The following is a 23,648-nucleotide window of genomic DNA, read 5'->3' on the forward strand; positions in this document are numbered from 1 at the left end:
AGAACCACCCTTTAGTGCACTTGGTAATGAGAAGCTATAAAAGCGCGAGAACCCTTCCTACAAAATTCTTCGTCGAGATATCTATCTTGTCGAGTGATGTAAGTGGAATGTTCTCAAAACGGGTATGCTTACTAAGCCACCCACCCACCTGCATGCCAGTCCACCCACTCCGTGTTCCTCTTAGAAACCTTGTTAAGAGCTACTCTTCGAAAACTCAGAACACTTAGAGAATAAACAGAGATGAGGAACAAATCCAGGGCACTGAAAGAGTTGTTCTTAGAAGTCGCTATCATAAACTCCACTTAATGATTGTATTTTCACCCCAACTCTTCGTGTCTGTTGCCCTGTGTTGTTAAAAAGAAAGTGCTTCTGCTAACGATGTAACCAATTAAACAGTTGTTTTGCTATGAACAATTTTAAATCTGGCCTCCATGCAGTGCTCACCTATTCCCCACGCCTTACTCTTTGTCGAGTCTGCCTAGACTTTCACGAAGAGGAAAAAAGGAAAGAAAAAAAGAAGATGAAGTACATTTTCTGCTTACATTATATATACTGTCTATACTAAATACGCTAAGCTAGTCTTTCAGTTGTAGTTGATAAGGCTGGTTAATGTGTTTTTATCTTCACCTTTTACATTACATATATACCATCACACTCCCATGAGTAACGGTAGGTATGATCGCATAAAGCCATTGTCGAGCGCGAGGTTCGCACGAGCGTACAGACATCCATGGCACATGTACAGAGTAGACATGTTGGTAGAAGCGCGCGAGGTTTGCGCATGCGCGCACATCCAGGGATGAAAACCTGAAAGTAAATGTACGCTTCCGCGGAAAGCACTGAAAACCCAACTGTTATTCAGACCGTGTTTGCTCAAGCTAATAGAGGACAAGCACGAGAGTTTGCTGGCGCCCATGGAGGAGACACCTGTGGGACTACTAGAGGAGGAGCACAGACATCCGCCAGAACCTCGGCTGCACAGCTACGCCACCTATATGCTGGTTTTCTCCCCCTGTTTACACTAGAACTAGCGTATCACAGATGAGCGTACGGTTTCTGACCTTTGACTTTTGACTGTCTAGAAGCGCACTTTTGTATGTCACATCGCAATGTTTCTCGTTTAGATTATCTGTATGTGTCTGTCTTGCCCACTCAGTTCTTCTTTTTTTTTTCTTTGGTATTCTTAGCAGAGCTGCCAGCATGGGGCGTGGCACTGGCAGTCTTATCCAGCCTCCTCTGTTGTGTATTCATCATCGCTACTTACTGCATCATTAGAAGACGGTTGGTTTATTTTAAATTTTCTTTCTTACTTTCTCTCTTCTGTGGAAGGCAGAACGAAAAAAGAAAGAAACAAAACGAAAAAAAAAAACCAACAAAAAAACGGATGTGGGTTGAAAACAGAGATGTGATAGATTGATCTCTATGTATACAGATGTGTGATTGAGTGAGTGAGTTCGTGCGTGCGTGCGACTGACTTGAATTAATTTGAATGTCGTTATTGCAGACAGGTTCCCACCGCAGACCCTCACGCGCAGGTCGCGACACCTGGAGGAGAGGCGGACGTGGGAAGAGAGACAACTCTCTCTACAAGACTACAGGAGACCATCAGTTACTCATCTATCTCAGCTAGAGACAGATCTACATTATTGACAGGTAAACTAATTATTGACCATTGCCTTCTACCGTTGGGAGTCTGAAAGAATGTGTATCCCTCCCTCCACTTCCCAGGAGGTTCCTTATGTTTCACATGTAAACAGAAAGTGTGCTTCATTTTCTTTTTTTTTTCTACCTTTTTTCTTTCCTTTTTTTTTTTCTCTTGTGGCCTGCGATTGAGTCAGTGTGCGCCCATGTATGAGAGAAAGAAAGGACTCGTGTTTACTAACTTTATAAGTCTTTGCGACACAAGGACGTTGGCGTTCAACGGACATACTCATAATATTCCGAACTTTCCTCGCGTGTTCACAACTACTTGCGTGCAGAACTATACAGCACCGAGAAATCTTATTGCAACAGCATAAATATAAGCCATAATTCCATGTGTGCGACTTTATGACAATATATATGCATCATCAAAACTACACCGACTACTCATCTTAAACTGCTTTTGTTGTTTCGCTCTACGTACTTTTGTAATGATTTAAACAACTTTGTATTACAGTTTGGCTGTTTGGTTTGGTTGCCTGTTTGGCTACTTGGTTTAACTTTACTTTTACTTTTATGTTCATCCTTTTGTAGCAATTTCCTTTATTCCATTATTCGAAAAAATTACAGTCCCACCCCACACCCCCCCAAAAAATACAAATAACCTCTCCTGATAAATTGCATAAGAAGAGATAGAAACACATGTCAGATTGTTTTTTTTTTTTTTTTATGAGACCCCTTCACCCTCCTGGGGCATAGGTCCATGACTACGAGTCTTAACTGTTGTCGATCGGTGTTGTGCTGCAAGGACGGTGGTTGTTTTTGTTTCTGTGTGGGGGGTCCATTGGGGCCCATGGCCCCACGGCACTACCCAACCCTCCTCCTTTTTCCAGGCCGGGCTTTTTGGGACCGTCCATTGGCCGAAGGGCGGCCAGCCTTGTAACAGATGCCACGTGCAGAGAAAGCACAGCATGCCGAGATGAGAAATAGAACTCAGGGTCAACCAGCCTTCACTGTATTTGGTGACAGGCGCTAACAGCGCTAACCGTTGCGCCACCGGGCCGCCACATGTCAGATGTAACCATGCAATAATGTACGAAAATAAAATTGCTAATTATCTATTAATGTTGATGAAGTAAAAATGAGTAATAAATTGTCATTTTCATAACCCTTTTTCTGTGAGTTTTTGTCAGAGGAATGATCTCGAGACAATCGGGCATGTTTGCCTGAGAACTTTTGTGTAATTGTGATTTCTCTCTCTTTTGTGTGTGTGTGTATAAGGCGCGTGCGCATGCAAACACTGAAGAAATTATCATTTTTTCCCTTTCTTAATTCTTTTTTTTTATTAACGAGCACCTTTATTGATTTGGCCATCGGCCCATATCGAGGGTAAAATCACATGATTTTGTTTTGATGAAAACATTGCGTGTGGGGTATACATATTCAAAATTATACAAATAAAGATTAGTGTGTCGCATCCGTATTCCTCCATTCTAATACTCCAGTATACATCCAGTCTGTCGATGAGCTTTTGTTTTGCGTGATGTTGATGGGCGACCAAAACGACCTCCGTTGGCTACACTTATTCTTTACGCTCTAAACCTTTCTACCCACACATAAATCTTTCGTTGGTTCGTGGTTCTATGTCCATGCTGAGCCAACATCTGACGGTGAGTCGACACGTACGGGTTTCACTCCCTCGACCTGTATGAAACTGTTCATCGATGGTCGGATTTTTTCCCTGGACCACGACACTCTGCAAACCACTCGCCTGCACACTGTTTGGGATCGAAACTCATCCAACCGGTGCCATTCTTATATAAGTAGAGTCTGCATCATTTGATTTATATATAATATATATTCCGCTATAGCGACCAACCTTATCTATAATATATTCTTTCACCGTGCATGTTTGTTATTTTTAGCCACTGACGCCACAGCTAGATACACTAGAAGTAGATCTCAAAGCAAGGGCGACCCAAATTGAGTTATCACACCTCAACAACCTAACATGCAAGACAGATAATAAGACTACCCAGCAAACGAACCCGATCTATAGGGATTGTGAAACTAAACGTCGCCACACGTACTATACATCCCTTCTCCAAATTCGTAAGGAGACACCTACTAGAAACTCGCTTCAATACTGAAACGAGCAATGTTTCAGAACCAGAATTTTTGAAATAAGAGAATTTAATTGTCTAAGCATAATAACCATGACGTCCGTCATCAGATTCCAGAATACATGCAATCACATCTTCAATTATAGGGACGTTATCTACGTACTGAAGCCGTCTATAGAAGTTTCGTTCATCGTCAGAGCTGATGACAGTGGTCAATTAAAATACAACTAACCAAACTGACAGACAATGAAACAAATAAAGGTAATTTTGACCCATAAATCTGGATAACGTATCAGTTTATGCTGTACACCAGTCATCAGTGGCGCAGGAACAATAATTTATTGAGGTTGGCGGGGGACGGGAGGACAAGGAAGCCATCCGCCCACTCCAAAAAACAAACAAACAAACAAACAGAACAGGCAAAAATGTGAACGTCGTTAACAGTCGACATGGAGTTTGCCCCCCTCCATCAAAGCTGAGCATCTTCCTACGCCACTGTATATCGTTCATGTACGGTTTGTATTTGTCTCGTAACCAGAGCACCTAGCATAAGGGAAGCAATCTACAGCGTTTGCTAAAATAAAATTGTCTACCGCTGTGAAAGTTTTTGCATTCGAAGATAAAAATTTATTCGAAAGACAGCTTTTAAGGGGATTCTAGATTTTTTATTATTAAAGTTTTAATACCTCAGAAAAACAACAAACAAACGAAACAGTTTTGAGATCTCGTACACAAGAGACAGACCGAGACTTCACAAAGCCCGACGATCAACCAAAATGGCGGACGCCGGATTTTTCAAGGTTTGTTTGAAAATGAAGTTTTAGTGCGCCAAATGTGTTTTTAAATGCTGTCTACAATTATACAATAAAGTTCTTAGTTTTATAAATATGTAAGCTATTATTTTATCTGAGTGGCTATTGTCTGTTGATGCCTAGAGACTGTCTTGGGGATCTCAACCCATCTTGCTGATATTTCACATCCCTAAAACGAAAGAACACTTAGTTGAAGCAGCCTGCTGTTCAACTTGTTTTTTTATTTCATTTCATAGAGTATTTTTCCGATGCACACTAATGTTATATTATAGTAAATTTAATTTTCTAGTACGTCGGTCGTAACCTATGTGATTACAACCAGTACTATGAATCATTGTTCAGCTCCTGGAATTTGTTACTTTTCGGTAATTTGAGTTTCAGTAATTCATGTTACACCATATAGTATTAGAGTGACTTGTAATTTAAAATTCTCAAAAGTAGATTTTCTTTAGCTTTCCATCAGAGTTATTTCCAGTTTGTTTCTATAAATTCCACACCCCACATGGTAATGAATGGTAACCGCCATCTTTGTCTCCACACCGCCTTCATAAACTTATGGAAAGAACAAGTTATGTGGGGTCCACTTTATCCGGAAGGTTCTTTGCTTTTGTAAAATCGTAGTTGAAAACAATCATTTAAGGAGATCTTTTTAGTCAAATTTAAAGGAGAAAAGATGGGCAAGAGAAAACATGGGGTTTTATCTAAACTATGGCTGACAACATTCACTCACTGACAACAGTATTCATATGTATTTTATGTCCTCTATATCTATGTGAAATGTGTATATCTGTGATATGAAGGAAAATACAAGGAAAACAGGCAACAAAAAAAAGTAAGGTTCTCTCATTTTTAGAAGCAGCGAAACACTACTTTAGAGGTGCAAAGTTATGTTTTCATCACATGTTTTGAGAATTTTGTCCCCAATTTTACAAGCTTTCCCTTTTTCTTTTTAATGACTACTGAAAGTAACAGTGAATTGATATTTTGCAACTATAGGTTGCTCCTAGGTCAGACAAAATCAACAGCTGAGGTTTATTAGTGAGCCCTTACAACACAGCTGAAATGAACAAGGTTGCCCAAGTGATTTCACTTCAGGAACATAATTGAGAGCTTCAGAAACAAAGACTATATATTACTTATCTGAAATGATAAAATCTACAGACAACAGTAAATGTTTTGTACTCTATTTTTCCCTCAGGTGAACAAGTTTCAAATTTTTTTTTTATCTGAATCTAAAGCTTGATCACGGATGTGTATAGGTACATTGATGTCTGTCTGCCAAGACCAATGGTTAGCCTCTTGCAAAGTTCTTCGCTGTTAGTGTCAGCGAGCCTAAACAATGAATGTGACTAAACTGGAAGTTTTGTATATACCTGCCGTGTTTTAGTAGTTAATGTGAAATGTGACTAAACCAGAAGCCTCATTTTAGTAGTTAACTGGAAAAAATTTGTCTGCCAGCAGTCCAGTAATACAAGTTCATGGTTTGATAATTCTCTAATTTGTTAGGTGGAAAAACGTGGGATTAACATACTAGTGTTAGAGACATTTGTATCTTTTAGATACAGCCACAAAATTCAGGAAGATTTTCAGGAACAAGTAAACTATTTGATTTGTAGGTTGTAAATCATAAGCATTTAGCCAAAATTTATAGAAAGAGAAAGTAGATAAAAATGAAATTTTAAACAATGTCAATGCGTTAACAAATTTACTCTATGTCTAGGTATGAATTCAAAATCTCATTATTGACTATATAAAAAGTTAGAATACAGCTATAGGAAATTTTGGTTTTTAAAGAAATGTACAAGTCTTTTAACTTTATCACAGTTCCTTATATCGTATAAGAACAGTCACATTTCTGGATTTGTAGTAGATTTTAAAGTTAAAGTATAAACCATCTATGCTTCAGATAATAGCATATCATGACTGAAATAATGCAAACCATACAGTAAAGCCTACACCAGACGACACATTTGTGAAAAAAAATTGCTTTCACTGATTAAAAGTCACATAAATGTTACATAAAGTTGTCTACTGCCATATGTGACTATCAGCTGATAATGTTAGCTGCAAAAAAAAATGCTTCTCTCGTCTACCAGTGTTGCACATTGCTTGGTCAAGGATAAACCTGATTCTGCTGTGCTGTGGCATACATTTTTCTGCTTTAAATAACAATTATTTGCAAAAACTACAATTTTGGAGGTTGTAATTGATCTTTTTATGCAAGATCAACATTATTTACTGAGGATATTTTGTGAAAACACTGTCCATATCGGCAGTCTTATTGCTAAGTCAGAGATCTGGATATACAGATATAGGTTTCAGGCCTGCATTGTCAGCCATGTTAAACTTTTGGCATGGCACGACTTCAGTGGTAATTTGAATGGTTGGTAAGAGGTGCAGTGACAGGTAATTGCAAAGTTGTAGGTACTGATATGTTCAACGAAAAAGAAACTTTCCGAGGATACCTGGTATGCAAATATTATTTTGAACATATTTTTTTGGTGATGCATATCAAAGTTTTACTATATTTTTCAAATGAGATTTTTTTTTTCCTTACCCCTAAAACAAATACTATAAAAAATACATATAAATTAGATCATCTTTCCACATTTTATGGCTGTTTCTCAATTGTTGGTCTGTAAAAATTAGCACCCAGCATGGAATTTTCTAGTGGGACTGTGTTCATTTTGTCAAAAATGGCTTCCATCAGAAAGCAACCGGGTGTCTAGGATAGGTGCATGTTTTTGTCTTCAGCACATAGAATAATAAGACCCAAAAATAAAATACAAAATGTGACAGTAGAAAGTCCAATCTTTAATTTCATATATTTTTCTCAGACCGAAATATAGGTATAATGTACCAAAAAGCAGTTTGAAAACACCTAATTTATGGCTTCTTTTTGTGCGTTTCTGTATTTGCCACTGGGAAACTGCTGCTACCTAGTATTCATGTCCATAATAATTGACTTGAGGGACAAAAATTATTTCTTCCTTGTTAAATACAAATGTTAAAAAGAGGAAAGTTAGATTTAAACTGAAGAGGCAAGCATGCCCTGGGAATTTCATCACATTCAGTACATGTACCTCAGCTAAATCATGCAGTCATGTTATGTTATTTTAACATGCTGAAGAATGTGTTTTTCATGAACAGGATTAATAACATATTTACATAAAAATTTATTTTTATAGTCAGCTGGTCATTACCCATTTATATGAGTATTTTATAATTACATTCTTGAATCTGATTAAAAGTCCTTTGTATTAAGATACAAGCATTCACGTACCAGGTACAACAAGAGAGTGATAGTATGATGTCACAAATTTCAATGAATATGCCTAATTAATGTTTCCAGTTCTCCCATCCAACCTTAAGCAATTGATGAAAGTGTTATATGTGTGATGTATTCAGCACATAGAATTTTAAACTCTTTTTGTGTAGGGTGAATACAAAATTTGCTCTCTTATGCAGACTTTTAATAAAATGAACTTTTGTCATTCTATGTCTGCTGGTGGTTCTTCAGATGTGTCCCTTTATTTTCAGGGAACTACCGCAGAGCAAGATAATCGTTTTGCTGATAAGAAAAAGAAACTAATGAAGTCTATGAAATTTGCTGAAGGCATAGACAGGAAGGTTAGATTTTGATGTTTTTTAATTATCTTAATTCAGTTAAGAATAATACAAAATCATACTTGGCTGTAAATAGGATGTCTCCATTCACATGTGCACACTCCTTCAAAGAATTTATCGAAGGAACAAAGTTCTGAAACCGAAAGATTTCGACCTGTGTTTTCAGCTTTTGGCTTTGTGTCTTGACTTATAAGTAGATGGCATGCATGCCTAAGGTCAAAGTTTGCTTGCAGGTGGACATGTCAAAGGTGAATGTGGACAGCCTAAAACCCTGGATTGCTCAACGCATCACTGAACTTCTATGCATTGAGGATGATGTCATCGTCGAATTTGTCTACAACCAGTTAGAAGCCAGGGTAAGATGAGCTCTTGCATTGTGTCAACTGGAAATTTCATGCTTTTAGTTTCCATATGCACTCTCTTTTTTCAGGACAGGGAGACTGGAAAAAAAACAGCAGAAAACACAGATTTTCATCAGTCTTCAGTGGAAGAAGAGTAGGTTTTTCTTGTCGGGAGAAGTCTTTGTCTTTAAACAGTATTTTGTTGGGAAAATGGGGTACAGTACTCTGGAAGGGACCTGGAATGGCCCAGTTAAATGCAGTGGAATAAGTTCTTGGGCTTTCCCTTCCTAATTGTGGGCATGAGGTGAGAATTTTTTTTTCACTCTTAGGGAGCGGAAGGCATTTTTGGATCTGCCTTGATTAAAATTGATAGACTAAAAACTGCATTAGTAGATAACCACTAGTGTTTTTTCAATATCATCCCCTCTCATCATATTTCTTTTATTCCATTCCCCATAAAGTTAAAAGTGAAGCTCAACTGCAGGGTAGGAATAGTCAGCTGAATATAATTTTTGTTTCTTTTGTAAATCTGAGTTTCTAATTGATGTACAGGAGCTTACGAACAAGGTCAGCTAGGGATCCTGCCTTAAAAAGCATGTTTTTGTTCATCATGTAGTATCACAAACAATTTTTTTTAAATGAAAGATAATAAGCAGGAGAGAATTTTTCTTTTTTTTTATATTTATTTCTTTTTTTTTTTTTTTTTTTTTTTTTTTTGTTCATTCTGTGGTAAAACTGGTAAAGTGAGATTCGTAGGGAGCAAGGTTATTAGCTATGCAGTTTAGGTTACTGTTGGTCTCTTTTGTATGTCACACTCATACTGTTGACTGTTTCCTTCCAACATTAGCCATGATGATAGTAAAATGGCCTCCCATCTCAGAGACAAGACAAGGCACGCTCATTCGCAGGGTTTTACCATAAGCTAAATCTTATCGGAGCTCCGCTCCTCGTCGAAGGCTGCCTGCAAACCAAGGTTTGATATATGTTTTCTTCATGTCACTTTTCTGAGTTGACTCATGTGCATTTTGTACCATCAGGGTCTGTGGTATCATTGTTAATAACTGCATCAGTTAGGCCTTGGTGATTGTCTCCCATCACATTGCCTTGCACCGGTGAGGCTTTGGTTGGTGCTCAGATTGTGCGAAACGTTTGCTTTTGCAAACTGAATATCAACCCTCTCCCTTTCTCAGACAAGTTTGTTAAAAGGAGCAGAAACACCATATTTGGTAGTTAGCATTTTAAAAAAAAGAAAAAGAAAATAAAGGCTTTGTAGCATGGCTTATTCTCATGGTACTAGTTCACTTAACATCACCAAAGTATGGTTTTGCATCAGTGCGTGCGGCAGTATGGACCTACCTTGAGGAACAAGAGGAGCCCAGTTTCTTATGCAAAAGAACATCATCTACGCTTCATTGAGCAACTTTGTATGGCTGCAACCCTTATAATGGCATTTTTTATGATGTATGTGCATGTTCCCTGTTTGCCGATAGATGTTGACATGCTATGGAAGTTAACACACTGAAGCTGAAATGTCTCCAGTACAGTTGTTTTTGTTTCCAATGTTGCTGCCAGTTGTGTATAGGCTCTTCTGTTTAATGTGAGGATTTTTTTGTGCATGCAATCACTATTTTTCTGAGAGGTTAATGTACTTTGGAAATTGTACTGGAAGTGTTTTTTTTTTTTGTTTGTTTGTTTTGTTGTTTTTTTTTTTCTAAGAAAAGTGGAAGGTAAGGATAATGTGCTAACTATAACTAGTGACAGAGAAGCAGGAGGTCAGAGTAAGTTTATGATAGTGTGTGTGTATGTGTGTGCATGCATGCTAGCACACTACTACATGGATGTCTTTTTTTCACTTGGAGTGAAAGGTGTACTCTTTACTTCGCTGTCAATTTATACACAAGTTTTGCTCCTGCTGCCAATAAGAGTTAGCTTTGTTTCTTTTTAACTTTTTTCCAGAACAAGCCTTTCAGCATACATAATTTGAGAAGAACTGCAGTAATGTGATTTCTTGATGTAGATATTTTAGTGTGATTTTGAATACTAATTTGCATTCTCTTTTGCAGACATTTGAGTTCGGGGTTTCAGCTGACAAGTATGACACAGCCATGCGTAGGTGTTTCACTCTCAGCTGGAACCTCGTCCCTGGGAGACCTGGGTAGCAAGTAAAAAAGTACTTAGTTGGGGATGTTTGTGACCCCTTCCCCAGTCCAGCTGAGCAAGAGAAGTGTCATGTTTGTTCAAACTCAAACCCATCTGTGTCATAACAAGAAGGTATTGGTCAGCAAAGTAAGGTACTCGTTAGACAGCACACATTGGTGTATCGCTGTATTACTGCATGAAAATGGGGGGAAATAGTAGGTGTTTGCCTGGGAGTTAAACTGCATCCAGCAGTGTTTACCTCGAGAGGGACTCATCTTGACCAACCCTCACCAGAACCAGATGCTGTAGCAGATGTGTGACACTACATTCCTGAGCCTCGTGGAGAGGCTTTGCTATGTTTAGATCTGTTGTGCATAAACGTAGACCATTGAAACCTTCTGCAAGAAGAACATAGCAAATTGCGTGCCTTCCCCTTTATCTCTGTTGGCAGTATCCAGATCCCCGAGACATGCAGATTAATTTGACTGGCTTCCTGAACGCCAAGAATGCTCGCACCTTTATGACAGAAATGTGGGAACTGTTGTGCAGTGCGCAGGACAACGTGACTGGCATTCCTACCAAGTTTCTTGAGCAGAAGAAAGAGGAGATAAAGAAGAGACAGGTCAGGAAATTAAGTATTCAGAAAGATGAAACCTTTTCAAGACTTGCAGACTGATTTTAGCAGTCTGATCTTTGTGAATATTTGTATTTTTGAAATTAAGTTTAAGTGTTCGGCACATAGATGATCAAATAGTAAAAAGTATGTTTTGGTATAACTCTTGTGTGCTACTTATTGTGCATGCATCTATTCAGAGTAAAAAACAAAAAGAAGTAATTGAAGACATTGGAAAAATATATATTTAACACCCGACAATAAAAAGTGCTAGATTTTTGTCTCCCTGTCTTATTTGCCAGGCTGAACAAGAACGAATCCAGGCAACGCTAAAAAAACATGAAGAGCAGATAAAAGAAACTTTAAATCGTGAAAGAAAAGAAGCAGAACGACAGAACAGAACACCAGACAGAAAGTAAGAGGCATGAGAAACATGAAATATTTTGCAAACATAGTGTCATAGTACATTTGCAATTATTATTCGCAAGATATTAATGTGCTGTATAATTTTTATTTTTAAGAAGTACTTTTACTCCTTAAGAGATAACAAAAGCCCATAACTGGCAGGGGTTTTGTTACAGTCCATATCTGAAATAATAAAAATGCTTTGAATACATTTTCAACAACTGTAGGAGTGGTATATAAATAAAACGATATTCTTTCTTTTTTCGCAGCCGGTTTATTGCTGAGAAAAAAGTTTCCAAACATGTTAATTTCTTTATTTTGTATTGACTTATGGCTCTTCCAGTACAGATCTACCTGGCAGTATACCATTGTTTTGTTGTTTTTTTTTTTTTTGTTTTTTTTCCTTAAGGAGAAATCGTTCGAGGACCAGGAGCAGAAGTAGGACTAGGACCCCTGAGAAAGAAAAGGAGAAAGACAAAGAAAAATCTAGTGCTGCTGATCCAGCAACAAAAACGCCTGATTCACCTGTGTTGCCGGGGCCACAGTCCATAAAGCAGAACCCCAACACAGCATCTGTGGATGAGAACATAAAAACCAGCGAGGCAGATATCAAGGAAAAGTATGTAGCTGGTATACAGTTTGTCATGCATTTTTATACCAGGTGTATATGTCTTTCAACTGAAAGATGTGTGGATGAAGGTAGGGTGTTAAAAATGCAGACTCCTAGTTCGCAAATTAGTCAGCCCCACCCCCATTTTCGAAAGTGATGAAGTTTTTATTTGTGAAAATTTTAAATCTATGTTGCAACTTTAAGTTTTGTTTCCAATCCTTCAAATGTCATAGTCAGAAGATACTTTCACAGGTTTTCAGAAGCGGTTTTTGGGGGGGTGGTATGCAGTGAGCTTTGTGATGTGTGAAATGAGGTTCTTGCCTCTTTCAGGTAAGAATCATGATGCTCAAAAGCTCACCAACGAAATAGAGTTCACTCATAATTTCAATGTAACCCATCTAAATGCATTCTGCTCTTGTCAGTTTGGAACTGTTCTACTTTACCTAATTTGCTGTTTGTGTGTGTGTGTGTGTGTGTATAGAAATTTGAAGAATGAAGAAGCTGCACAGAATGCAGATGGTGAAGTGAAGGAAGAAAAATCCAGATCCAGAGAAGACAAAGACAAGAAAGATAATAAGCGAAGCCGATCAAGGTCAAGATCCCCACGTCACAAAAAACGTGACAGGTCTAGGTCAAAGAGCTCTGACAGAAGGCGGCGTGGTCGCAGTAAGTCGAGGTAAGACAATGCCTACGAAAGGGACTGGGTTAAATTCATATTTTCCAAGATCTGAACAGAAAATAGTATCTTCACAGTATGCAAGTCTTCAAACAGTGGCATTCCCATATGAGCACAGAAAGAGGTCAAAATTGTGATTTCACTTTCAGTGTCGTTCTGGCCATTAGGAGTGATGGGTCTTGTTTTAAGGTACACTGCGCCTCGTGAAAATAGCGGTTTTGGGGTGTCATGGTCAAAGTTGAGATAACACCGTATTTGCATACTTTGACATGTATTAAAACAGATTCTGGTATTTTTCTGTTATATAAAGTGTGTTTTGATGTTGCATAAATTCATTTTTCACACCCACCCTCACCGATTTTGTCTCGTCGCCACGTGCCGATCCCGAAAAATGGCCATGTTTGAGCCTTGGTTACGCGCATTCCAAACACACTAAGTCCGCCATGTTGCATACCATTGTAATCGGCATTCTCTCCTCTTTAACATTGTCTGAATGAAAGAGCCAAGCCCAAAATAGTTTCGAATCCATTGTGACGTTTGTCGAGTCACCTTTTCCGAGTTTGTTACCTTATATGGTAGTTTCCGGGGAATAATGTGTAATCGCGCGATCCGATTGGCCTGTGCCCTTAGCGTCGGCTACTTCCTCTCACTGCAAAATGGCTGAATGTGCGTCTGCTTTTTCTGGTGCTGATGAGATTGCCATGGATTCCCGTAAAATTCCTGTGAAGATTAAGGCGAAACAGAAACCTTATGGTACAGGAAAGCTATCTCGAAAGGCCCATAGCAAAAAAGCTGCTGCTGCGCGATGGAAGAAGACGCAGGAACCAATTTGTGGCGAGTCACATGTCATCACAGACATCGAGTCGGCAAGCGTTTCTGACAACTTAACTGATTTAACTGAATCGACTTCAACTGACTTGAATACATCGACAGCTTCAACTTCCAGACGAAAACTGGCACTTTTAAAAGAGAAGATAGGAACGACTGACGAGTTAGAAGACGGTAATACTAGAGAGCGTTGTTTTATCGAGTTGAAAACTTTAACTGACATGTTCTCATTTTTCCCTTGCCCTGAATGTTGCGTTACAGGCAGTTTTGAAGTGTCTTTTGGCGATAAAATGGGTTATTCCCGACAGATTAACATCAAATGTCAGATATGCCCATTTATCATCCAAAAATACTCCTGTTCGCGAATTCAGGAAAGTGAAAAAGTGAATACAGGGTTTGACATAAATAATGCCATGGTACTTTGCTTTAACGAACTTGGCCTTGGTCACGCAGCCATGCAAAAATTTTCAGCTTTGGTAAACATTCCTGGCATGCATCACAAAACATACCAAAAACTGACCAAAAAGATCAGCACAGCACACATTAATGTTACTGAAATGGTCATGAAAGCATCAGCTGAAGCTGTGCGTGATGCTTATGCTGAATTAGATACTAATTTTGCCAGTGATGATGATAACGTAAATGTTTCCAGCAGTGTCTCTTGCCATGATGATGATGATGATGATGATTATAAAAATGAAAATGTTGTTTCCAGTAATGTTGTTTCCCCCCTTGATGTCATGGTCTCTTTTGATGGTACATGGCACAAAAGGGGTTTTACTTCCAGTCATGGTGTAGGGGTAGTTATAGATGTTTTGACAGGGTTAGTCTTAGATTATGAAGTTCTGTCTAAGCACTGTCAGGTTTGTAAAGTTGCTAAAGTTAATGATATGACTGAGGAGGAGAGAAAACAATGGGATATAAAGCACAAGGACTTCTGCACACTAAATTATGAAGGTTCGTCAAAGGCAATGGAGAAGGAGGCAGCACTCGTACTATGGGGCAGATCATTAGACAAGCACAACATGCGATATACCAGTATGCTGTCAGATGGTGATTCCACTGCCCACTTAGCATTAACAACAGCAAAGGTGTATGGCAGCACAGAGATAAAAAAGTTAGAGTGTGTCAATCATTGCCACAAAAGGATGGGAGCAGCCCTTAGAAAAAAGTCAACAGAGGATAACTTAAAAGGGAGGAAGTATGGAGCCTTAACAAAGAAAACCTGCACAAAATTGCAAGACTATTACAAATTTGCAATCAACAAACACCTGGGAGATCCTGAGGAGATGAGGAGAGCTATTTGGGCAACATTGCTACATTGCATGTCTACAGATGAGGAACCACACCATCTGAGATGTCCTGATGGTCCAGACTCTTGGTGCTTCTACAAGAAAGCAATAGCTGCTGGACAAACCCCAGGAAAGCATAAGGACAACATAAAAGTTCCTCTTTCTTATGAAGTTGCCCGTGCCATTTATCCTATTTATGAAAGAATGTCTGACCCTAATCTTTTAAGGAGGATGCAGCATGGAAAAACCCAAAATGCAAATGAAGCCTTGAATGCAACCATCTGGGCTAGATGTCCGAAGACAACATTTGTGGGTGCCACACGTGTGAAATCAGCAGTTGCATCGGCTGTGTCCCATTTTAATCAAGGCTCTGCTCATCTCTCTCAGGTGATAAAACATCTTGACATTGTTCCAACAGCAACCATTCTGCAAGCCTATCAAGAGCATCAAGATGAAAACAGATGTAGGCAGTCAGACCAAGACGCCATGCCTGAAGCCAAGAAGCAGAGGAAGGAAAAAGTACAGATGGAAAAGCGAGCGGTTGCCAGGCAAGAAAACCATGAGGGGGAAACTTATGGTCCAGGCATACTAGGTTTGATTTAAATTGCATGTTAGGATGGCTGGTGTAGCTTATAAACACCACAAACTATTTTTTGAAGGCATCTGGTAAGTGTTATATGCATATTAAATCTTTAAGCTTGAATTTCTCTGTTTGCCGTTTTTGACAACCAGTCCTTAACTATAAAAACCCATATCTCAAGATTGGCTTGTGCTACAGCAGTAAAATTTTGCAGTTTTGTGTAAAAATGCATAAGCTACAAAGTGATGCATATGAGATTATGGTATAAACATTACTTTTCATAAAATTAACACTTTTCTAAATCTTTAATTGCCACATTCACACCGAGTCGGGGGTACCATGTTTGATTTCTTATATCTCCTAGAAATCTTAAGATATCATAAAGGCTTATGCATAACTTTTTATATCAGTGCCTCTAGTTTACAAAAAACCCAAAACCTTTGGTATATGACTTATGGTATTGTGTGCATGATTTTTTAAAATACTTGTACGTTTTGAAACAAAAACGTTGATTAAAGTCACAATTTTCACTTTAGGTACTCAAAAATAGTTTTAAAGTGCTATATTTATGTTATTTTGTTACTCTATATTAAAAAGCCTTTAAAGATATTTAAAATATGGATTTTAATTTTTGGAGTGTACTGGTTACCTTAAATCAGGCACACCAGTGTGCTACCATGCCGGCAAAATTGAGGGGAAAATACATTCACCAAGGTCTTTAAAAATGAAAGGTTAAGAAATTGTTTGTTTTGCAGATCTCGCTCTCGAAGAAGATCTCGATCACCCAGGCGCAGTTCTCCTCGTCGCAGGTCTCGCAGCCCTCGTCGTAGGCGTGTTTCACCTCGACGAGATAGACGATCACCACGCAGGTCACCAAGAAGATCTCCACCAAGAAGACGTAGATAGTAAGAGCAGATTTTTAGGTTTTATAGACATCACTGAAAAACAATGTGAGATGGGGCTCTTTTTCAGTAATTTTGTTTCCATCATCTGCATATATTCTAAACAGGCTTTGGATTGAATTATTAGATGCTGTTAGTTTGAGTTGGATGGTAGCACTATATCTCCTTGCTGTTTGAAAATGCATTGCTGAGAAATAAAAATTTTGTGTGTGTGCCAGTTCTAGTAGTGGAGATGAATCCAGTGACTCTACACCTGAGAAAAAGAAGATGGGCAGCAAAAGAAAGAATTCAGAGGTATGTAATGTGGAAATTTAAGTTTTCAAAATAGCATGTTTGCCAAAAAAAGGGGGGATGGGTTGGTGAAATTGTCCAGGATAATTCTTTTCTCTTCAGTAAACTACCCACTTCACTGTCTTTTCAAAGACTTATAAGTTAAAGCTTTTTACAGGAATGGATATTCGTAAGTAAATTAGACTCTAATGACAATTTATGCCAAAGAGTAAAGTTCTTGTAATACAGAACCAAGTGAGTTATTTATTTTTAATATGTTCATGAGTTATAATTAGCCAGATGCCTAAATTATTCTCCTGTGTGTATTTGACCACCTGCTAGCTAGAAGTTCATTGTTAAATGTCTACAGGGAGATGCTGGTGATGCAAGAGCAACTTCTCCAGAGAAACAAGGAATCCAGCAACGCCGCAACTATCGAGGTCATGCTGATGATGATGTTGCCTCATCTTCAGGGTCATCTTCTGAAGAAGAAGCCCCTCGTTGTAAGTTTTAGTGCATTCAGTATTCTTTAATTTATTTATTTTGTTTTTTTTTTTTTTAATCTTTGTACCATAAGTGCTTCATTAAATATTTTGTTTCACATGGAAATGGTTTTATTTATTTATTTATTTTTTCACTTGTAGCTGGAAGAATACATGGTGAACGAGACAGATCAGCATCAGATACTCGCCGCCGCCGAAGCCCCTCACCCTTCAGAAGACGCAGACCCATTGTTTCTCCTCGCAGACGCTCTCTGTCTCCACGACGACGATCACCACCACCACGCAGACCCAGGTTAAAGGATTGACTCAGAACTTAAAGTATATAGCTGTTCAAAACAGTGATGGTTCCTGGTGATTTTAAAAGTTTTGAATGTAATATCATTTATTTCTAGTTGAAAACCTACAATTTAAAAAATTTTAGGTTTTAATGTCAGTGATGAAAGATGGCAATGTGACAGACTGAATATCCATTTAGCAAGTCTGTAACCATTTATTCCTAATTACATGAAAATGGAGAACTCTTATTTAAGGTCAGAAGGATACTCCAGTTGTGTAGTGTGGTTTACAATACCATATGCTTTTTTTTTTTGTTGTTTTTAGGCGGCCCAGCCCAATGCGTCAGCAAATGACTCGAAATCCACCACCCAGGTGACTTTCTCTTTACTTTCTGCTTCATATAGTCTTTCACTTGTGGACTCTTAACTGGTCGCTGATATTTTGATTACCTACTAGAAACTATTTCATAAGGTTTTGAAGATTATTTGGATTTTGTTTTGGTTAGTTGCCATTAGAGATTTGTAGTGATGCATTTTTTTTTCCTTTGTAGCGAGTCCTATATTCATCTCTCATTTTAAGCATGCTGTTCTTTCTCTTAAAGGCAGCATCTATTTACAGTGCTGGCTGCCTTGCCATGGTATAGCCTTACTTGCTGTCTCTGTAAAATACCAATCCCCCTAACCCCAACCTACCTTTTTGGTGACTGCCAACATGACGTGTGGTTATTTATAGCTAAAAATTTTGAGCATTGTAGTTCGTGTGCAGAAAGGTACAACTTTCATTCGTTAGATTTCTTGCTTTCAGAGATACAAGACAGAAAGGGAGGTCTTCATATATGGAATCTCCCATGCCTGGTCGACACCGACCATCATCTTCAGCTTCTCCAGCGCCACGCCGCCCCAGTCCTCCCCCCCGCCAAAGAGCTGCTTCACCTGTGCGGTCTCGTCGTCACTCCACTTCTGCCTCACCACCCAGACCTCGTAAGCTGTCATCAGCATCGCCTGCTGATGATGCCTCCTCTTCTTCTGGATCAGAATCAGGATCCGTATCACCTGAACGGACAGGCAAAGTACGGAAGGGGTCCATCTCATCACCTGAGAAATCAATCAAGCATAAAAAGCGTGACTCTTCATCTTCATCTTCCTCAGGTTCAGAGTCGCCACCTACATTCAAAAAGCCAGGACCACTGGCTGCTCGATCTCGACAGCGTTCTGCATCACCAGATGAAGGTCATCGCAGGCAGAGAAATTCTTTTGCTTCTACCATGCCAGCTCCTTACCGACAGCGCCCCTCTAATTCTCCAGTAGAAAGACGTGTCAAGAGACCATCCACGCCTGATAACATTAGGCAGCAGAGAAGCCCTGAGCGACGGCGAGAAACTTCTCCCAGCCCTGTGGCAGACAGGAGAGGCAATAAACGTGCTAGTTCTGACGACAGACCCAGTGCTAGGCATGCAAGTCCTCCTGATAGAGGTTCAGGAAGGCGACCAAGCCCAAGTGATAGAGGCAGTGGAAGACGCACTAGTCCTGATGATAAAGAAAGCATAAGACGAGACAGAGATCGCAGACAGCAGTCGCCTCCTCCTGCAGTGAAAGAAAGGCGCATGTCATCATCTTCCCCTCCACCACAGCGTGTTTCACATACCTCCATGTCACCAGAAGAACCTCGTCGTGCTGACAAGAGAAGTCGGCAGAGAGAGGAGCAGAGTTCTCCACCAGGGAGGAGAACATCTTCCCCTGAGGGTCAGCGCAAGGGAAAGAGAAAGTCACGGCCATCACACTCACCTGATGAGAAAAGATTTAAGCGGGCATCATCCGATTCCGATTCTAGTGTGGAGAGTGAGAAATTTGATAAAAGAGGAAAACCCAGCATTGTCAGACAGGTGTCTGGGGATTCAAGAGGGAGTGAGTCGCCAAAAAAGGTGCCCAAGAAACGATCATATTCCTCCAGCAGTTCAGATGAGCCACAAAAGCCAGTTACTCCTAGCAGGGGAGAAGAGGAGAAAAGTAAGGTGATAAAACGTTCCAGTTACTCCTCCAGTCCAGAAGGTAGGCTGCCAGGAGATGGGAGTGAAGGTCACCGGCGCTTGTTTGTGGTGAAGCGGGAAGATAAGGAAAAGAGTGCTGCAACAGCTGCAGCGAAAGTTGAACACATCAGCCCTATCAGAAATGGGAGCTCTTCAAGACTGGCAAAGGTGGAAGCTTCTAAGTCTGCCAGTGATTCTGAGGTGGGGATTTAAATTCATTTCAGTTTATATAATCTCATTCTAGCTGCAGTTAAGAGTATCTAATTTAGAGAAGCATTCATAAAGGTCAGTCATCTCCATCTGAAAGAGTAGAATACTAAAGAATTTCTTATTTTTCTTTCATCTTTTCCAGGGCTCGGACTCTGATGCAGCTTCAAAAAAAAAGAAGAAAAAGAACAAGAAGCACAAAAAACACAAGAAGCACAAGAAACACAAGCAAAAGAAATCTGTAAAAGATGAGGAAGAGGTGAGCAGTGTTTCAAGACTATTATCAGTTGTTGACCAGGCAGAGTTTGAAAAAAGAAATTCTTTGCAGTTTATTTTGCTCTTTGCAAGATTGCTGCAGTGGTTTACATGAAACATTAAGAGAATATTGGAGCAGTTTATATCCTCTTGTTAAATTTTTTATTATTTTAATGATGAGCAGGTTTAAATTCATGTATGTACATAGGCACAGATGCAAATAGAAAATGCTAAGATAATTGATGAGGGCAATGGTCTTATGCAGTAAAAAAATAATCTGTAATGAGGGGATAACAACCCAATGTTTGTGCCTGACAGGGTTCTGAAGAAGAGAGTCTAGAGGAGCTTGAGCGACAGTTGCGGGAAAAGGCACTGAGGTCCATGAGAGCCAAGGCAGCCATGTCCGTCCCCTCCGGCAGCGAACATGCGAAAACGTCGACAGACAAGGCAGATTCTGGCGACTAAAAACTTTTTGTAAACTTCATTTCTTGTTGTCCATTCTTGCTTGTATCAGGACTGACAAGCAAGCCAGCGAAATTGAACTTAAGCTCATCAGTGAAATGATGCTTCATGGTGGGTGTGGTTCATTGCAGCTTTGGAAGTATTTGTTTCCAGAACCCTTTTTACAAGTTTGATGCACCGCAGAAAGGTATATTCAGAGTGGATTATTACTGTGTTAGGTGAAGCGTTAATGTGCTTGCTAGAGACTGAAGATTGCAAGAGGCATCTTCCCAGTGAAGGCATGAAGCCACATGTGCCAGCATCCACCTTGTGCATTAGTGGTATTTGTAAGTCATTGTAAGTCTGTTTGCAGTTCGCTTCAAAGATCCATTGCTTTTCTTTTTTTTTTTTTTTTCATTAAACATTTTTGAGGTTTAGAATTGGATGGTCCTCTTGGGTGTGGTGTTTCGAGATTTGCACCTGGGTTTGCATCTTTGAATTTGAAGTGAATGCAGTCGCAGTTATTGCCTTTGAAAATATAATGGCATGTTAGCTTTAGCACTGCTGCCAGCTGGATGGACTTATTTAAACATATCCACTCTGCCACTGTTCATTTTTATTTCAGTACTGCTTGATAGGTTAGAAAAAGGAGGTTTTTACTGTGTCCAGTGGAATCTAAGTCAAACTCCTGTCTGTAATAAATTTTAAAAAATCACTGCTCTAGGGCTATGTTTCATCATTGCAATTTGTGATTAAGCTCATTCTTCTTATATCAAAAATGTTATTCCCTATGGAAGTGCCTCTGCCTAGTATAGTGTCATAATTATCCTTTAGCGGGCCCATGCTTAAATATAAGTATCAGTGTTGGCATAGGATATCGGGCTTTGCCAGAAAGTCTTTTGCTACAAGAAGACCTTTTTAAAAATCTGAGATCAAGATAATACCTTTTTGAACATATTTTTTAATAGCAGCCATTGAATCAGAGTAATCTTAGGTGAAGTGAATAACACTTTTCAGCTTTGTATCATCTGATGAAACTGATAGTAGGCATCTTCTGTTTAATTTCAAAGGTAGTTTAGGACTTTGTGTGAGCCAGTAACTTCTTGCTACAATTATTGATATGCAATTCTCTTAAATAATGAGAGAAGCTGAAGCCAGGACAAGTATTATTCAACTATGTTGATGTGGTGTAGACTGTAAAATATACCTTACTGTGCAACCACTCCTTCCTTTGCTCCCAACCCCTTTTTATATAAAGTTATCATGAGCGGTATATGTGAATTGGAATGAGTTGATTTATAATTTTTATTGTATCCACATTAAAGTTAGGGAAACTTTCATAAAATGTCAAACTTCTAAATATCTTTCTTGTCAATTGATAAATATTGTGAACATGCCGAAGAGGCTGACTCCTGGTGCAACAGTCGCACACTCCACTTATTAATTTTGTTTCATCACAGTGAGTTTTTTGGTCCCTTGAATTTCATTGGTTTTGGTGAAAGTTTTTTTCTTCTAGGGGTTAGGTATGTATCATGGCTTTAAACTTTGTGGGTGTATATGCCCATGCAAGACAGCTTACAACAGCTGCTGTTCTTTAGTTAGATTAGATGCTATGCTGAAAGCATCCTAATGAAAATGAAATAGTGATTCAATGGCTTTGGGCGTGGCAGTTGTGGAACAGGATAAGGCCAAACAGCTGTGTGCATAAGAGAGGATGCAAGTGTGTAGTCATCGAAATGTTATGTCCACAGCGTATAGGCAACATGTAGCATGGAAGTATCTGCCAAGACCTGCCTGACAAAAATCATTTTCTGAATCTTGTCCATATGGAATGTTTTGAAACTTAGTGAATTCTTAATAGTTTTGTTACCATTTTGTGACATTTATGGACAAGGATCTATTACCGTACCCAATGAAACATACATGGTGTGATGCTGCGAGTACTCAATATATAGCACTAAACTTTGCAAGAACCTTGTGTGCTTTATCTTGTATGCTGATTCTTGGGTGTATCAAAGCTTTTGCTTACAGCTTCTGACCCCAGAATATTTTGTGAGGAAAAGTGGGTGTTTTTGAACAACTTATGAGCTGCACCAACTGAAACACAGGTGCATTTTATTTTTGCCGCATGGACGATTGGACTTGTGTTGCGAAGTCATCAGTCCCAGTTATCTGCAATGTGTTAACATTTTGAGAGAGTGGGTGAACAGGAAGTACTTCATTTTCATGCCTTTCTTGTTTTATACTTTCATCTGTATCATATGCTCATACTTTTTCTCTGACAATAGAGCAGCATACTTTGAACTTTTTTTTGTGGAACAATTTATTTGCACATGTAGATGTTGAATGGCCAACCAGTCTAATATCTTTCTTTTTTGTTTGTTAAAGATGTAAATAAATCTTTGTTGGCATGTTAAATTTTGTCTATGTAAATGGGATGAGAGGATGTGTATTTTAAGATTGGGGGACTGGCAAATTAGGTTTTATAGGAAATGTTGCCCAAACTCAGTTATTTGATCTTGTGTTAGTACTTTCAACTTGAAAAGAATTACTCTAATGGATTAAGGGCTCAAATTCTCTGAATTTTCTTAAGTGGACAAAAAAATATCCGTGATGTCAGGGACTGGATAGTAACAAACTTAAACTCAAGGATGATAAAATGGAAGCACTCCAATGTTGTAGGAGAAGAAATCCATCTTCGCTCGTTTGTCCACCAAATCACATCAAGGTTGGCGAAACCATAATCACCTTTGCGTCCTCCGTCAGGAACCTGGGATTGTCGCTGCAGACATGACTTGCTAAACAAATCACAGCTGTCAGTCTATTATGAGCGACTTCTGTCACATTTTCTCTACGAGTGCTCCGAACACTCTTGTCTGTACATTTGTTCTATCCTTGCTTGCTGGCTGCCCTGTATGCCTTCTTCAGAAAGTATAAAACTCTGCTGCATATCTATCCCATTTTTAGAGCTAGGAAACGGGACCACACCACTCCTCTCTTTCGATTTCTGAACTGGCTACAAACCGTACGAACTGTCCATGCTGAGTTTTAATTTCCTTGCTAGAAATTGCTATTCTGGCT

The 23,648-nt window shown here is 39.1% G+C and overlaps 2 protein-coding genes across 7 annotated transcripts; both read left to right on the forward strand.

Moving 5' to 3' along the window:
* Window positions 1-4,446: 4,446 nt before the first annotated feature.
* LOC112565917 (serine/arginine repetitive matrix protein 1-like) lies at window positions 4,447-22,985 on the forward strand. 6 transcript variants are annotated; one of them, XM_025241800.1, is made up of 15 exons: window positions 4,447-4,564; window positions 8,117-8,206; window positions 8,437-8,559; window positions 11,135-11,305; window positions 11,599-11,711; window positions 12,111-12,320; window positions 12,793-12,987; window positions 16,443-16,592; window positions 16,808-16,883; window positions 17,230-17,362; window positions 17,504-17,654; window positions 17,963-18,010; window positions 18,428-19,865; window positions 20,017-20,130; window positions 20,445-22,985. In XM_025241800.1, the coding sequence occupies exons 1-15, from the start codon at window positions 4,541-4,543 to the stop codon at window positions 20,589-20,591; spliced, it is 3,183 nt and encodes a 1,060-aa protein (XP_025097585.1). In that variant the 5' UTR covers window positions 4,447-4,540; the 3' UTR covers window positions 20,592-22,985. The 6 variants fall into 6 exon arrangements, with proteins under 6 accessions (XP_025097585.1, XP_025097586.1, XP_025097589.1 ...); XM_025241801.1 differs by having other exon boundaries at window positions 4,448-4,564; window positions 18,443-19,865; XM_025241804.1 differs by lacking the exons at window positions 4,447-4,564; window positions 8,117-8,206 and adding an exon at window positions 9,392-9,517 and having other exon boundaries at window positions 10,608-11,305.
* Window positions 13,185-15,899, forward strand: LOC112565918. The gene has a single exon (XM_025241807.1). The coding sequence runs from the start codon at window positions 13,644-13,646 to the stop codon at window positions 15,708-15,710; it is 2,067 nt and encodes a 688-aa protein (XP_025097592.1). The 5' UTR covers window positions 13,185-13,643; the 3' UTR covers window positions 15,711-15,899.
* Window positions 22,986-23,648: the final 663 nt, after the last annotated feature.

This window comes from Pomacea canaliculata, linkage group LG6 (genome assembly GCF_003073045.1).
Source record: "Pomacea canaliculata isolate SZHN2017 linkage group LG6, ASM307304v1, whole genome shotgun sequence".
In the NCBI taxonomy this organism is placed as follows: domain Eukaryota; kingdom Metazoa; phylum Mollusca; class Gastropoda; order Architaenioglossa; family Ampullariidae; genus Pomacea; species Pomacea canaliculata.